This window comes from Ciconia boyciana, chromosome 3, assembly GCF_034638445.1.
Source record: "Ciconia boyciana chromosome 3, ASM3463844v1, whole genome shotgun sequence".
NCBI classification, from domain to species: Eukaryota; Metazoa; Chordata; class Aves; order Ciconiiformes; family Ciconiidae; genus Ciconia; species Ciconia boyciana.
The window spans coordinates 52,871,858-52,889,368 of NC_132936.1; the positions used below are offsets into that span (position 1 = coordinate 52,871,858).

Here is a 17,511-nt window from a genome sequence, read left to right on the forward strand (position 1 = left end):
AGCAGATAGGAGACTGGATGTATTCAGGTGAGCAGGTTTTTAACGAGTGTTTCCACACTAAGATTTAACACCACTTTAACTATACCCATTCGTTAGGCTGGTGCAAGTTATTACACTGTGTAAACTAAAAGATGGTCTGAAGTTAAAGGTCTGTAGTTACTCCACAATAGTTCACGTGTGAACCAAAGTTAAAGCTCTGTCCTTACTCCACAACAGTTCATATGTGAACAGTCTTATATCAGAATAATTTTTTTCTTCTTGTTCAACTTTTTCCACATGTCCATAATATATTAAGCTAATTCATGAAAAAATAAACCCTCTTCTACATGTGGATATACAATGGTATGTGTAAGAAAGGGCCGGTAGTCCTTTAGCTTCTGCTTTTCTACTGACTGGTGGCAGTACATCAGGTATCCTGCAGAAGTACAATTAGCAAAATGCCTTAAGATCAAAGGAACTGCAGAATGACAATGTCTGGGAACAAAGTGGGTGGTAAAAGGTTAGAAAACATTCTTTCTGTGAAAATAAAGGTCCCGGGTTATTTTTAAGATCACCTCCTTAGGTCAGTGGTGACTTTCTTAGTGAGAATACGAGGCATGTTTGGAGAGTGATATAGAAATCTGAGATGACTTAATGATTAATAATGCTATTCTCCATAGCAAATTTACCTCAAGTAGAAGAATTGTACATCATTTAGTACACAGTTTGCATGCCCAGTCAGTAGCATTATAGGTCTTAATTGTAAAATCCTGTTAGTACACAGTAGTATCCTGCGGTAAATTCCAGCAAAATTCTATTTTGAAACTATGATACTGCTGCTTGCGTATGGTTGTAAATCAGATTCCTAAGTGTTTAGGAATCATTCATGTGGTTTAAGTGGCTTGGTTTTCTATCATCTTATTGCTTATTTGGCCCAATTTGAACACAAGATCTTTCCCTTAAAGGGTGGTACTCTATGTACTATATTATTCAAACAGTTGGCAACTTCTTAAAGGTTTAGAAGATGCTACTTGGAGAGCTTAGAAGAGTTGAAGGCTTTTAGTACAATACTTTAGATGGAGTGTAATTTAATTTTAAACATTACTATCTCAGGGAGAATTAACTCTTAAATAAGATGACCTTGATTTCACCCTGGTGAGAGAAGGAGGGAAGACTCACCTTTTTCTTTGAAGTGTTTGTAACTAAAATATAAGACACAGACAGCCACCTAAACAGTTAGACATTTTATATACTGAATAATTCTGCCTGAAAACTGATACTGCATCTGTTGTGCCACATCTCTGTGATCACATGCTGCTGTAATGCTGAATCTTCTTATAGCCTTTCTTTTAAATAATTGGGAGGATCATTATGATGATAAAGCAAATCGATTCTTAATTTTATTCATCTTAGGGAATGCAATCTAGGTTTCCCAGAGAGGAATCTTAGTCTATTTGCATCCTTTGAGTTACCAAAAATGCTGTTTCAGAGGGAGTGCAACTAGCACTGGGGAGCTACTGAATTTGGACCATATACATCTGGCTTTCAAGTAAACGCTGCTATTTGGTAACCTGGTAGTCCTTGTGAGTGAGACTAGCCAGGGGTAGTGCATTGTCTTTCTCAACCTAAGCAATACAGGAGGTAATAATAGTTAAATTTAGGATTCTTTTACGAAATTGACTTGTGTGAATATATGCTATACTATAGATCCTTTTTATCTGTATTCATTAATTTTATTTATATACCTAAAGTAAGGGTTATCCCATTAATGTGGTAGAGGTGGATTTTTATCAGCATATAAATAGAAAGTGCAGGGCCTATGTGTGCTCTTACTTTTGAGCAAGTGGTATATTTTTACTTAGCCACTAAGTAAATATATATTTAGAGGAAGGGCATTGATATGGGATTTATTTAACTTAAAAAAAAAAAATAATCCCTGTCAATTCAAGGATTAACTTAGTTCTGCTTTTGAGAGAGAGGAGATATTTGATGGTGCTAACAAGAATTGTTATGTTTATTTCACAAAATACAGTCTTGCAAACTGAATGAGGAATTTCCATATGCCTTTTTTTGAAATCTTTTACCCATATTACCAGATATGGGATGAATTGTGGGTTAAATAATCTATCAACTGGAGAAAACCGAACCAGAGAGAATATGTAAATTTTGTTCTGAACTGACCTGCAACAGACTGGATTTTTTGCTGTGGGATACCCAACTTTAAATTCAGGATTTCAGATAAAATTTAAGAAATACATGTAGACCTAGCACAATAATTTCAAAAAAATAGTTGAAAAAAGATTGCATTTCTGTTACTCTTTCATAGATTAAAGCAGATCTTTGTGAGTAGAAAAGTAGAAGGAAATGAAGCTCTTCTGTGATAGCTGCAAGGTAGTATGCTGTAAGAAGTGATTTATTGTATGTTTAATAAGTCTTATATAGTTTAAATATTTCAATGCAAATATGTACGACCTGAAAATATTTCTTGACATATTTAGTATCCTTACACTACTCTTAAAATGTCAGATTTTTTATGTGTTTGTATTTCTCGACACAAATCTGTTCAATTTGCAAAGGCAAGTAGACTTTCTACATGGAAGGCTTTGTTAACAGCTTTCACATGCCTTAATATTTGAATTGACTCACTGAGATACAGTTTTGCTTATCTGGCAAGTAAAATGCTGACACTGTTGTAAATCATATCTTGAAATGCGGCCACTAACACCTGCTAACCCTTGCTATAGCCTTTAATACAGAAGCACTTTCAAAGTGACAAAAACAAAAAGGTGATAATGTTAATTTAACTTGAACAGAAATCAGAATTCTTAAAAAGCAAGGAAGCAAGATTAGTGTCACTTCTATTCTTGGTGGTTTGTTACTTAGATAGTATTGGTGGAGGTAGTAGCTGTTTGCTGTTTGGGCTTTTTGCAACCTGAAAAGTCAACTGAGTCGCAACTGAGCAGGCAACCAAAATCCGCTTCTAGACAACAATCGGATTAGGTTTATTTGATAAAACATTTGCTTCTCTGATGCTCCGAACTTTTGTTGAAAACAAAATTGAGTTCTTGAGATTGCAAAGGTGGTCTGGAAGATATTAAACCTATGTGAACAAAGGAAGGAACTTTGAGGTGCTTAGATCCTATGATAATGGATGCAATATGAAAAACTTGACCTGGATAGTGGTATCAAACCAAGCCTGAAGACAGCCTAAAACAATGGCTTGAAGCAGTTCCTGCTCATTTGAAAGAGATGTTAACTTTGAAGCTGAATGAGAATGCTGCCAACAGTGTTAGTTATTTTGCTGCCAAGAAAGAGGTGAATGATCATCCTAGGACAATGTATTCTTCACACTTCCTCATTTAGCAATGGGATCAAAACAAATTCCATGTTTGGGGTCTGAATAAAAATTAAGATGTTCTTCAACTTGATATCCAAGGGTAGGATTAATTTCACCAAATTTTAGGTGCCTAGAGTTCTCACATCTACATCTAATCTAGTCATCGGGGTTCCTTTAATATCACTTATCTCATCATAAATGTCAATGTTTAAAGTAATTTGTCCCCAGGAATTCCCTATTCACTCCTACCGACACTGTGTAGATGACCAGCTCTGATCAGATTTTCACAGCAGAGAGAGTGACAAGGTAGGCTAGAGGAATCCTACACTGAAAGTCTGCCATCAAAAACTTAGCTTTGTGCAACTAGAGATTTGCAGGGGGCAGATGACTTTTACAGTTAACAGCTATCACTTTCTTTCACTTGCAAACCTTTAATAATAGCAGTTACGTGTTAACCATGTCCCAGATAACAGCCTGTCAAGTCCCATCTACACTTCGTTGAATAAAAAAACTAAAACCGAATTTAATTTGTAAAGGACCCAGACCTGAGCCATAACGCATGCTTTAGGTGAACTGAAAAGAGGAAAATGTTAAGTCTGGAACCATTGTTTTAAATAAACATAGAAGTGGGAATTGGACCTCTTGCTTACCCTCAGCTTCACCAGTTATTTAGGCTACTCTCTTTCCCTCTCTCATTTTGCTCACTCTTTCTCTTTTGAAAGGACAAAAAAGAAAATTCTCTAGCTATTGGTGAAGTAGGAGGGAACCTATATCTTGACAAATAATAGCACTTTAGGAAACTTTTCCTGTAGGTACTATGAAATGCTAAAACTAAGGTTAGACACTCCCAATGGTCCCCACAGTAAACAAGTAAAATCTGTGCTTTTTATCTTTGAAATAGTGACTCATTTGCTTCAGCAGAGACGCAGTCCCTGTACTTCTTACTACTCAGCTGGAGTCCATTCTGAAACATCAGTAGAACATCCTGTCTGGCTGAGAGATGTATAAACACTGCTTACTGAATGGGATTTAATCTAATGTTGATCTTCACGCAGTTGGTGATACCATATGTTTTTGTGTTTTAATGGTTATCCTGTTTATCTCATCTTTCTGACTTAAGGCCAAATCCTTCTGTTGAATAGGTGCATTATTAATACTAGCTGAAAATTAAACAACAAAAAGCTTAATGGTTAAGAGCATGCATTAGTCTAAGTGGTCACATAATTTTGTGTTAGTCTCATGTCCTCTCTGTATACTGCCTATCTTTCTTGGGTTTGCATCTATTGTACCGCTTGTTGCAAATTTGTGACAAAGTTAGGCATTTTACTAAAGACCTTTTTTTTTTTTTTTCTGGATGATGTAGGCATACCCTTTTCATTGATTACTGTATAAATTCTAATCAGACCAACAGAAGAACGAAGAATTAAACTCTCTGAACATGTACTCTTCAGGCTTAGCATCCGGTCCACTTTACCTTTGCAGAATACTACATAATTTTGAAATGCTCTACAAATACAATGATTTATGGAAAAAGCTGGCTTGGTGTGTCACTAACAGCATACTTCAATTATATAGGTACTTTTTTTTTAAAGTAGTTGGCAATTGAAACATTCCTTTATGCTTGAATAAAATGCTGCATGTGAGAGCTACTGAAGTATTGGTCTATTTTCAATAGCTCGTGAGAAAGCGAGTGAATGTTTAATAGGGAGCTGGCGAGAATTTCAGTTAGGGTTGCAGAAGATGCCATTTCCTGGTCTGTGGCTTTTGAGAGCCCACAAGTGACAGGGCAAATTCCTCCTTTGGCACTGGCATTTTATATGTTGATCCTAAACCTAACCTAAGTACCATCATAGCAGATGTCTGTCATGACCATTATGTCTTTTGCATGCACAATTGCTGTTCGTTTGTTTTATCATCTGTATGGTAATAATAAAACATGTAAACTAAGTAAATTACTATCAAGAGGAGCAAATCTTAGACAAAACCAAGGTGTTTCTCACATCGCATTTCTCAGCTTATCCATTCGCAGTTGATTTTTTCACTTTCCTCTCTGTTTTGGTGTTGGTTTTATGATTTTTTTCCCCTTGCTCATAACAACAATTTAGCTGAAATACAGTTACCTGCATACAAGTCTGTATTCTCTTTATTTTCTCTATTATTATGGCAATTCTCTCATGTCTGTCTTCCTTCTTTTCCCCCTTCTTTTTAAACTATTTGTCTTGTGATCATGCAGGGCTCAAGTAACAGAGCCACAAGGGTGGCTTTCCTTTTACATACCTTTCCAGAGTTAGTATTTTTTTTGAATTTCAAATAGCCTTTTTAAAATTTCTTTGATAGCAAGAATTTAAAAGCCAATGCTTTCACTGTGAATTATTGGGGTTACGAAAACTTTAGAAATCAAACTGAAGTCAAACCTGCCCATATTCTGTCTGCAAAGTACATTTTATATGGAAGGTGGGGGCTGAAAATTATCTGACTATGAAGAGCGAGCCTTTATTGTTCTTGTTCTTGGGAACTACTAGGGAAATAGCTGAGATCTCAAGAGACCTCTCTTGAAAGGGAAGAGACTTAGTCCTTGACAGGAGCAAAGTGTACCAAAGAGCAGAGGTACCTACTTAAGGCTTCTAGAAAGAGCCTGTAAAGGAAGGCTCCATGTGCCCTATTTTTTTATAATATAAACCTTTTTTTTTGGTTTAGATAAATAGCAATAGGACAATAAGATATAGAATACTGAAGGAACATGCAGAATAGTTATAACCATCAAATTTACAAAAATCGTATGTGCTGGAGAATCAGATTTTGTGACTCTTCATTCCCAACAATGTGAGGAGAAAGGGAAAACAGTTATTTCATACTAATCAGGGGAAAAGAAACACTTAACAACTGGAAAATAGAATCTATTTAAAAAAATGTCCAGAAGTTGCACACAATATCTTCATGATGTTTTTTTAAAAAAATACATCCTTCATCTTAAAAGGGGGGGGGGATTAACTGACAGTGTTTATGGGAAACAGGGAAATGAAACTGCAGTACATAAATATTATATTGAAAAACATGCAGAGAAGGAATTAGTTTTGTGCTTAACTGAATGCTGTCCAAAACAGAAAAAATATATGGTTCTTCCCTCAAGCTGATTTGACTATCTATCATACAGTTCACAGCCCCCCATTCAGGAAGGTAGTTGAAGTAATCTGAGGAGTCTAACTAAAAGTTAGAAACATATTTCAGTGCTTGCAGAACTGGGCCCCTTCTGATCAGTCATATCAAGATCCAATCTTGTATTTTGCCCTTGTTTATTCCTATGCAACCAAAAGTGTAATTAAGTTAATCATTGCTGGCAAACATAATGAAGATTGAATCTAATTCCAAAAAAGGTTCCCTCTGTCATAACTGTTCAAAAATATTATATTGTGGAGGGCAAAGCTTGATTTATTGTAAGAAAGCTCAATAGATTTGGACAACAGCCTCTGGACAAAGACTTGCTGGAGAATGTGAAGTGTTAATTTTTGCATGTTAAATTGCTTACGAAATATTCTGAGCATATTTAAGCTTATGATAGGCTTGGGGTTTTTCATAAGCATTAAAACTTGTTCCTTGGGGGGAACAGATGTGTTTTTCAATGGTCGGCCAAAAGTTCTCTCTTTGCTTTGACAATTATTATGTATTTCATACAGCTATACTGTGTTTTGTTATGGGCTTTTATTTTTTCCGTATTCTACTGCTGTTGTATGTGTATGTGTAATGTTTTTATGTTTAACTTAGATGGGCATGGTTAACAAGACAAAGGGAGTATGCAGAAGATCAGTGCATCTATAAAATGCACTGCATTATTATCATAAATGTATTTGTAAACTTTTTTAAAAAAATAACTTATTTTAAAACAAATTGGAGGATACTAAACATGCAAAATTAAAAATCCAAAGGTCAATTAATTCCAAAAGCCAAGCATTCTTAAAGCTGACACCCATTCAATGTGCATTATTACACAGGCTTTCCTTATGTCATTATATGGTTTTCTTTCTTTAGCTGCTACTTTTCATGTGGAGAGTGACTGAGTAATTTGTGCTGAACAAGGTATGGTCTTAAGAATCAGTGCTTTATTTTGGACTAAGTTTTGTTTCCCCACGTGGCCACTGGTAGGTAGGAAGGAGAAGGTGATTCAGGGTCAAAAAAGGAGGAAGAGGCTTTAACAGGCAGGCATGGGAGTTGGATGGTGCAACAGATACAGCAGTAGCAGCCCAGGTTCTGACAGAAGGAATGGGGATGGCATATGAATGCAAGAGGCTGCTTTGAGCCCTGCAGGTCTCATGGGGAAGGGCAAAGTATCCAGATTTAATCTGCGGATTTTCTTTCAGGAAGCTCCTCTTCATCATCAGGCCCAAACTGCTTAAAGCGTAAGTAGTTGCCAACCACATAAACAGGTGTGCGGTTGAGAGTTTGGAAGCAGGATCGCCGGTCAAAAAGGTTGTCAAAGTTAACACTCGTGACCTCAGCTTTCCCTGTCCTCTCACTTTGCTGGCTGTGGGGAGGAAAGGTCAAGAGTCGATGCCTCTGTGCAAGCGGGAAACATTTCATGAGGTGCGCAAGTGCAGTATTTTCTCTTCCTTTGTAAGAAAAAAAGAAGACAACCGGGGATAAACGGTTTCACCACGGTCACCTCTGGCGAAGTGCTAAGGGTGGCCCGAGCAGAGGTGGAGAGCTGTCCCGGAGAGCTGCTTCCCTGAGGACGGCGGATGCCCCGAGGGCCCTGGAGCGGGGCGCCTCCGGGGCGGGACTGACAGCCCAGAGCCCGGGCCCTCCCCGCGAGAGGGAGGGTGGGCGATGGAGAGCGCCCCGGGGGCCAGCAGCGCCGGGCAGGGCCAAGCAACGGCCGTGAGGGGCGAGCAAGGGCTGGCAACGCACGCGGGCGGGGAGGCGCGGAGCGGCGCCCCTCGCTTAGCTTTTCGGGGTGTTTTTTTTTCTTTACTTGGTTGTCGTTAGCAAACCGCCGGGGAGGGAGTTTCAGCCTTTTCCCTCAGTTCACCGCTGCCCAGAAAGAGCAGCCGCAGCAGGACACCGCTGGGTGTAACTGCCCTGTCTCATGGGGAACTAACTCTGGTCTGGGAGCGGGGCCACGGGCTTGTTTACTGCTCTCCCCGCCGAGGCTGGCGAGGGCAGCGTGCGGTACCTGTGTGTGGAGACTTGAGGCGCTCGCCTCCCGCCCAGCGCGAGCGGCGGCCGTTAACTGTTGACTTCCAGCCTCCCCCCCCGCCGCCTTACCTCTCCGAGCGGCGGCAGCGGCGGCGAGGGGCCGCGGCACGAGTGCTTATCGCCGCCGCTGACACGCCGCGGCCCCGCCCCACCCCCGCCGCTGCAGCGGCAGCGAGGAGGGCGGGGGTGGGGGGGAAGGAGCGTGGCTTCGCCTCCCCTCCCGTGCCCCCCCTCCCGCCTCCCTTCCCTCAGCCAATCGGCGCGGAGGAAAGCCCTCGTGCCGCTGACGCCCCCACGGGAGCCCCCCTTTTAAAATCGAGCGGCGGCGGGTCACCCCGCGGCGCGGCGGGAAGAGGGGTGCGCGCGTGTGTGGGGTGGCCGGGCGCGAGCGGCCTCGCTCGCGCGCACACACACAGGCGGACAGACAGAGGGACGGAGCGCCGCAGGATGCCCGCAGCTGCCGCGGCGAGGGACTGAAGCGGGCGGGAGCCGAGAGGTCGCGAGGAGGAGGAGGAAGGCGGGAGCGGCGCGCGGGGAGGGTCTCGTGCCCGCTCCGCGGCGCGGCTGAGGATGGCGCCGGTGAGCGAGCAGCTGGCGCCGCAGGGCGCGGGGGACCCCGCCGCCGCCCCCCTGCCCGGCCCGCCGGCGGCGGCGGTGGTGGAGCCGCGGAGCGAGAACGGCGGCGAGTGGCGCCCCGGGAGCGACAGCCCGGCCGCGCCGAGCGGTGAGAGCGGGGCCCAGCCCTGGGCGGCGACGGAGGCCCCCGGGAGCGCGGGGTGCCCCGGGAGCGCGGCGCCCGAGCCCCCCGAGGGCGGCTGGGGCTGGGTGGTGATGCTGGCCGCCATGTGGTGCAACGGCGCCGTCTTCGGCATCCAGAACGCGTGCGGAGTCCTCTTCGTCTCCATGCTCCAGCAGTTCGGCGGCGGCGAGGACAAGCAGCTGGCTTTCAAAACAGGTGAGGGGCGGCGAGGGATGGGGTGGGGGCGATTTCCAGCCCTTTCCGCCTCGGGCCTTCCCCGCCCGAGCGGAGAAGGTGTCCCGGCTGGTAGCTCTCGCTGCTAGCGGTGCAGCCTCTCCGGCTGTCGGTATCTGTGCCCCGCAGGGCTGTCAGGGCCGGCCTGCGGCGTGGGCGGGGGGCGGCTGCGGCTGCTGCCCCTCCCGCCTGTCTCTCCGCAGGCAGCGAGACCCCTCGGGGCGGGAGGGCCGGGCCGGAGCCTGCCCTGCCGCCAGCACGTGGGGCTGGGCTGAGGGACTCAGAAATACCCTTTTCATCGAGGTGAAGAGAAGCCCCCCTCTCCTCCCTGCGAGGGTTTGCGCTCACAGCCGTGCCCCAGCGGCAGGGCTTGGGGCGGCAAGCTCCTGGGACATGGGGAGAGAAGCTGCAGGGGGAGAAGCAGGTGTACTCTGATTCCTTCCACAGTAGTATTTTTAGGCATCTGTCATCGTACATAATGGGGAAAATGCATACTCTTGGTCCCAGAAAATTTTATTTTCCTGCCAGCCTCATGATTAGTCTGAATGGTTAATTAACAGTGGGGTATAGTGGTGCTTAAAATATGTCAAGAACAGTTAAGACAATGGTAAACAGTCAAGAACAGTGGCTTAACAATTGCCAAAACCAGCATTTCGGTGTGTAGGTTTACTGCTGTAACCAATATCCCAAAACTCACCAGTAAAGTTAATGATGTTTACTAAACTCTAAAGGCATAACAGTACTATCACAATTAAATCTCTGCTCTGTCATTAATAATCTAAATCATTCTAGATGCATAACTATCAATTAATTCACAGGTGAGCATATATTCTATTTTATTTTATGTAAGTTCTCTTTGAAGAGTGTCTTGTGCTTTGACTTTGTAAGTTGAGGAAATGCAGTCTTTGGCTCTCACAATAATAACAAATTAACAGTTACAATAATTTATTATAGTAAAGTAAATAATAAATTTGGCATATTTAAAAGGTAGCTCACATATTAAAATACTAAAATGAAATATTAAAAAAACCACCAAATATTGTCTTTTATGTTTTTGTTCCTTACTAAAAAAAGGTGTTCCAGCTACATAGCCCTGCAGAGGTATAAGCCTTCTAGGAAACTTTCGCAGTACAGTGGTGTTACAGACCTTTAAAAGAGTTTTGAAATTTATGTCTTCCTTAATATCGGGATAAGTGGGCTTAAAGTTGAGACGTAGGAGACAAAGAAGCTAATTTTCCTCCCCTGACTTAATAACAATATTTTTGTCTGAAGTAGAAAACCAGGACAGGTGTTTAGACTGAAGTAAGAAAGCCTGAAAGCTGTGGTGGAGTATTAAGTGATGTGCTCTCCAGCATTTTAACTGTTTGTGGTGATGTACAAGGTGTTCTTGAGCTTGGTGTTCTTCAGCTAGAAGGATGGGAAGCTATGTATGTCTATGCATCAGGTGTGGCAGTGCCTGCTTCACAGAAGGGAAATGCATACCCAGAAGTAGGTGCCTAGGCTCCTTAGCCTGTGCAGGAGAAGAATGAGGTTGTTCAGAGGAAGTGCTGTGAATACTTGCATACTGACCTGGGAGCCACTGGCCAGTCAGAAATGCAGAAACATATGGGTGGCTGATACTTTGTTCATGGTACAGAGGTGTAATTGCTTTTTCTGAGGATCTGGTTCTCTAGTAATGATCTCTCAAAATAGTATTCTTGCACTTAAAAAAAAAAAAATAAAAATTGACTTTTAGGTAATAGTGCAGTAGTCAAGATAATCAAGAGGAGGACTGAAACTATTATCTCTTACCTTCCAGAAGAGTAATTGCACCACTAGTGTTTAAGTGAGGTGAGGTTGTGGGTGTGCTCCACCCATGTTTTTGAAAATTTGCCCAACTCCAGAAAAGAGTGGGGAAAAAATAGAACCTGGCTTTAGAGCCTAGTTGTCTTGCATCCTGCTTAGAAGAGCAGGAAGAGTTCTGAGTTCTGGATGCAGCCAACATCTCCTGCATAGCTGCTTTTTTTTTTTAATAAAATAAAAAGGTAAGTTACAGCTGCATTTTGTTTTGCTCTGTCAGATATGCTCTGGTTTGGGTAATGCAGAAGACACTCATTTTGCTTTTTTAAATCCAGATGGGTTTAAGTTGGGGGAAATAGCATGAGATAGCTGCCTTGACTAGATGACTTATGTGCATGTGAAGGAGGAGGACTGCAAATACAAAAGTGCCTCCTGTAGCAGAACAGCAGATAAAAAGGTGTCCTTCCTTTTAATACCTGAAAGTACCCCAATGAGTCTGAGCACAAGAAGGGCTAAGCGGCAGCTATCAAACAGGACGTTTTGTTTCTTAATGTTCAACTTCATTGCCTAGAAACTGTCTGCTGTTTTTTTATCTTGTTGAATATAGGACCAAGAGTGAACTGAACTAAACAAATTCTGATACAATATTTAGCTTGCAATAAAGGGGAGCTATGGTCAGAAATGGCAAATAGCACTTAGTGTAGCTCTTATTGAACACTGATGGATTAGCTGGCATGCTATAGAAAGAAAAAGAATGACTAATGGGATAAAGTCAGTATGATTTTAGTGTTCGATAAAACCCTAGCCTGATCATTCCCATGGTATTGATTATAGTATTTAATCTAGTTAGTCTCTTGTGTTCGGACTGATTTTAACTCAAAACTGTCAATGGAAATTGAGTTTCAGTCAGGTTTAATGAATTTGAAAACTGGGATTTGTAATGAAAGTTTTCTTGCTGTGTGGTCTTGCTTTGGACTACAAAGTCTAATATTCTAATCCTTCTGAAATTATTTCAAAAATCAGCATTTCAGATTTTAGAAAGGCATGAATATTCCAGATAATCTCCTCTGGGACCCCCGGTGTCTATGGAATCCTGCAGTTGATCCGGAGTACCACAGAATTCAACTCTTTTTAACTACAAGGTTACTTAGCTGTTCCCAGAAGCATGTGTGTTGCTGGAGGCTTTTGTGTGCCTGCTCTTTTGGGACCAGCCAGTAGTTGTCTCTTGCCTGGTGTTTTCCTAAAAAAAGAGAAGTTAGACTATAGTATGTGCTAATTTTGTTATCTCTTAATAATGGATAGCTCTCTCTATGTAAGGCAAAATGGGAGGGAATTAAGTAATCATAGTATGTGCTATTTTTGTTATTTTTAGTAGATGGATGGATATTTATCAGTATGAAAGGCAAAATGGGAGGATGCAGAAGGGAGGATGATGTAGTCAAGAACTGACTCTGCCTTGCAGGTAAGGAGTGGAAGGAACCAAAAGTGCAGGCAAGGCTGTCTCCAGAATGCAGCATCAGCACTGGATAAATAAGATGAATAACTATAACATTGTTGTAGGATTTAGGAGGGTTAATGGAAAAACTTGTGCCGTGCGTTGTAGAGGGTTCACAAATTTCTTCAAGGGGTGTCTAATTATAATTCGTATTTTTTATGAAAAATTTTGAACATAACTAATATACAATATTTTGGTATACATATCAGTAAAAAGCTTGTTTCTTTGCTTATGTAGTGCACTATATAAGCATTTCCATTTTCCTTGTGTAGCCAGTTTTTTGTTGAAAAGCTAACTGCTGCACAACTAGAGAAGAGGAAAAGCCCCCAATGTAAGTATAAAACTTCTAGAAAGATGTGCCTGAAGTCTCAGGAAACTACTCTGTTCATTGTTTATAGTTCATTGTGTTTGAGGAACAAGTTGGGTGGAAAAAACACAATGGCAATGAAATACGGGAAGCTCTTAGTCCTTGGAAATGGGGTAGACCTAGTAGGCCTCTAGCATTCAAACGCAATTGTAGTCTGATCGTCCTTGAAGGGAAAGGATCGGACCCCGGGGCCAGTCCAGGTTCTGGCAGGAAGAGCACTTGGTTCCTTTCACTGTTGGCATTGGCACAGAGGGACATGGAGCGCTGAGCCAGCCCCCGTGTTATCTCGGTTAGAGATTTGACGTGTGAGCCCCATCTAGTCCTGTGTTGTGCTCTCTTGACAGATGCCTCTACTATATAGGTTTTGTGTGTGTATGTACACATACCTGTTTTCAAAAGGCAAATAAATACTAAGATACTAGTGGCAACAGAGAAAAATTACTGGGTTTTACTAAAAAAAAGATAGATAAAAATACTAGTTCTACTAGTTTAATTGCTCCTCTTTCTATGATTTACAAAGCTGGTTCTGTAACGCTGCTGGGTTATTCTCTGTATGTTTGTTCATCTTCACTTGTACAAATAGCCCTGCACAGTGAGTATATACTGTTATTACTGTTCTGCATCCTTGTGTTTGTTTTGTGTTAGCAAGTGTTATTAGAAGACAGTGCATCAGCTGGCCTGAACTGGTTATGTGTGCTTGTATCTATCTGCCTTGGTTTGACTTTAAGGTGCAGCCTTTGGTGATGTATCTGGATATTGGAATGATTGGTAGTTCATTGAGCTGGCTTAACACCATCAGCACCATTGGGACTCTTGGAGCTGGATTACTGTGGGTCCAATAGGGCAGGGAGAAGAATTCTGCCTTTGCTGTCATATCCTGGCCATAACTCAGATACTGTGAAAATAATGTGGGATGACTACAAAGATCTACAAGTGCTGAAAACAAATGAACCACTACCACATATGGTAACTTAATTTTGCTGAGCAGGGCTGGCTTTTTAATTTAATGGGACAGTTTGAAGTTGAAGTTTTTCCTTTCCTCTTTCCTTGCATCTTTTGTTATCTTCCTGAGCTTTGCTTCAGAGATAACAACACCCATCAGCAGTTTTGGTATCATTCAAGACCTTGTTCTGTAACTGTCCTTCACAACCACACTTTCATTTAATTCTATGGGATGTGGTTTCCAGTAAATTGGGAAGCTTGGCAAGCTGGAATGATGTCACGTGGCTTACGAGAGAGCAGTTGACTTCTTTTTCTAAGAAGAAATAAATCAAATTTGGAACATAGACGTTTTCAGAGCACACAACTAATTTGTATGAGGTACAAGAAAGCACACTATGTAACAATTTGGTCAATAAGGATTACATTGCAATGAAGGATGTAGTTCCATGAAAACTTGGACCAATGAATATCGGTGCTGCTGTAGTCTGCCTTCCTTCCTGTGTTTGTGGCCATTGAAACCAGTGCAGGGAACCAGCAATGGAGCAGATTGGCTGAAACCTAACGTGATGTAAAAGTAACAATTCATTTTATTCAGCAGCAGTCATATTTTTATACTCTTGACCTGGCTTTGTGGTTATAAATATGTATGTAAATGAAGGTGCTGAAGTAGTTGAAATTATGACTGGGTCAAACTGGAAAGCTGAAGGTAGTTTCTTTAGTATGCTGTCTCTCTTTAGGATGGAATAGTTAATATCACTGCTGTTTATGCATACACACATGCACATATATCTTTGTGCCTCCAGCTCTGGAGCATTTCTCTTGTACTCTTGATAACTAGTTTGCAGACTGATTAGTCTTGTGCCTGCTAGTTAAGTTGTCTTTTTGTGTTTTTCCTCCTGTTGGAATTCACATTGGTTAGATCTCTTCCTATTCCAACTGCAGATTTAACTTGCAACAAGTTGCTTAATTAGGGAGAATGATCTTCCTAATGTGTCTGAAAGCTAGTTACCAGTTTATTTTTGTGGGCTTCTTTAGAGGCAGTACTTTAATTTAACGGGGGTGAAACATCCCTATAAAATTCTAAAGATAGAATAGTAGTTAGTGCCTGCCTGTAGCTATGCTAATCTAGTTACATGCATCAAATTAATGAAAGAGTTCTTAAACATGAGGTTAAAATAGTTTAAAACATCTTTAAAAAAATTAAGTGTAAGTGTTAAAATGAAACTTTATTTTTGGCTTATTTTTTATTCATAAGAGAAATGCCTTGTCTGATGGTTCTTAAGATAGTGTTAAAACTGACTGTTTTCCAGTCTCATGCTTAAATGGCAATTTCTAAAGGGTGTATGTAAAATCTTTTTGAGTGCTCTCATTTGTAATCCCAGGAAGCAGCAGTGTCATGTGGTTAGACTGTTCTGCAGATGGATGAAGACTCAAACTTGGTTTGATTTCCAAGTCGCAGAAGAAACTTCTGTTGTCCGTCATTTTGAAGATACTTTAGATGGCTTGCTGGTCTGTCACCTGCCATTTTGCTTTCAAAGTGGCTTGGGACTGGTGTGTGTGTATATACATTTTAATGCATGTGTATCCTTATGCCTTTTCCTTGGATAACTCTTTCAAATCTTAACAGTTTTGCTCCATGTGGAACACTTTTTCATACTCTCAGTTAATGTTATTTCTTTGTCATCGTCTCTGCTTCTTTAACCGTCTGTAATACAGAGCAGAAAGGTACTGTGTGTCATATTCCAAATGAGGCTCTGCTGGTTTATGACATAACATGATGTACTATGATGACATTGTGTTATCTAGTTTGCATTACTTACATAACATAATGTTTTTCTTGCTGCTTTTTATTAATACCTGCATTCAGTGGAGTTTAGTTGACTTTGAAGTTTTCCAGTGTGTAAAGCTCCTTACTCTTCAGCTTGTTTTGTTTAATTGGTCCCTGTACTCTGTTCAGTGTATTACTCATCCATTTTGGCTACCATTCTTTGAGGTTCCTCAAATCTCTTCCTGATTTTTGAGTTAACCTAAATAACTGCTGTCTAAAGAGGAAGTTAGCAAAATGTATATGACCACGTTCTTAGGCTTAGGGAGATGTACCAGTGCTTAGTGCTATTTGCCTATCCATAAAGATGATTTCATCTTAACTTAGTCTGCTTTGCCTCCAGACACTTTACATTTCCTGATAGTATTCTGTCTCTTTCTAATGATTTGATTTCTTTAGCCTCTTGAGAGGTGTGTTGTTAAAGGCCAAGTTGAAGTTTAAATGTTATCTGTCTTCCTTTTATTCAGTTACTAGTTTTCCATGAAGAAATATAGTTGGACTGTTCTCAAACTGTTATAATTTGTCTATTTACTCTTTTAGCCACTTTGAGTTAATTCAGTAATTACAGATAGTAACAAAATGGTTAAGGTTATAGCCTCTCTGCTTGGAGCAGGATCTACTAGAGCAGGCTGCTGAGGACCTTGCCCAGTTGGGTTTTGACTGTCTCCAAGTATAGAGACTCCACAGCCTCCCTGGGTAACCTGTGCCAGTGCTGGACCACCCTCACAGTAAAAAAGACTTCTTTTTCTTACATTTAAATGGAATTTCCTGTATTTCAATTTGTGCCCATTGCCTCTTGTCCTTCCACTGAATACCACTGAGAAGAATTTGGCTCAGTCTGTTTTTACTTCCTCTCCTCAGGTATTTATGCACGCTTATAAAATTCCCCCCAAGCCTTTTCTTCTTGACCCTAAGCAACCCCACCTCTCTCAGCCTCTCATAGTATGTCAAATGCTCCAATTCCTTGATCATCTTCGCAGCCCTTTGCTGGATTCACAGTAAGAAGCGTACTACCTGCTCCTCCTTCAGCACAGTTGGGGGTTCAGACTATTGAAGCTTCAGGGTCTTGGAGAAGATAAAGTCAATCTCTTTCTTGTCATCTCTGATGCTGTGCAGTGGGTTGACCTCCTCCCACATTTCCTTCACTTGGTAACACACATACTCTACCAGCACACACCACCTGCAGGCAAGTAGTCTGGCTCCTGCTGCCTCAGTGAGGGGCCCCAGACCTGCTCAGATGCATCCTCCCTCAGGAGCAGAGTCTGGGTCGGCACCTATGGTGTGACAGGGACTGCTGGCTCCACTGGTTGCTGGGAACTGTGCCCTGTGCCACCACCACTGCCGAGCAAGTGTTTGCTGTTATGAGAAGAGCTGCTGGCCCTCTTTGGTATGCCCTGCAGTTGGCTAACTGCTGTGCAAACCGCTGTGTCTGGCTGCCTCGGCTGTGCTGTCAGAGCTGTGCTCTAGGCCAGCCCCTTCCGTAATGTGAGGGTTTAACAGTCACATGAAATATAGTATTTGATGTTTTGTAAATTTTATATAGATAGTATTTACTATTTGAAGAGCCACATGCAGATAATCTTAACTGAGGAACTGAGTGGCAGTTCAGGTTTAGCTGTAGAAT

General features: G+C 41.7%; 1 protein-coding gene across 1 annotated transcript in view; it reads left to right on the forward strand.

Annotated features, from left to right (window-relative positions):
* Positions 1-8,714: 8,714 nt before the first annotated feature.
* The window catches only part of SLC16A10 (solute carrier family 16 member 10), a 79,882-nt gene continuing 71,085 nt past the window's right edge, over positions 8,715-17,511 (forward strand). Inside the window, exon 1 of the mRNA XM_072855681.1 lies at positions 8,715-9,461. Within this exon, the coding sequence (XP_072711782.1) occupies positions 9,077-9,461 (385 nt within the window). The 5' untranslated portion in view covers positions 8,715-9,076. The remainder of the gene's footprint in view (positions 9,462-17,511) is intronic.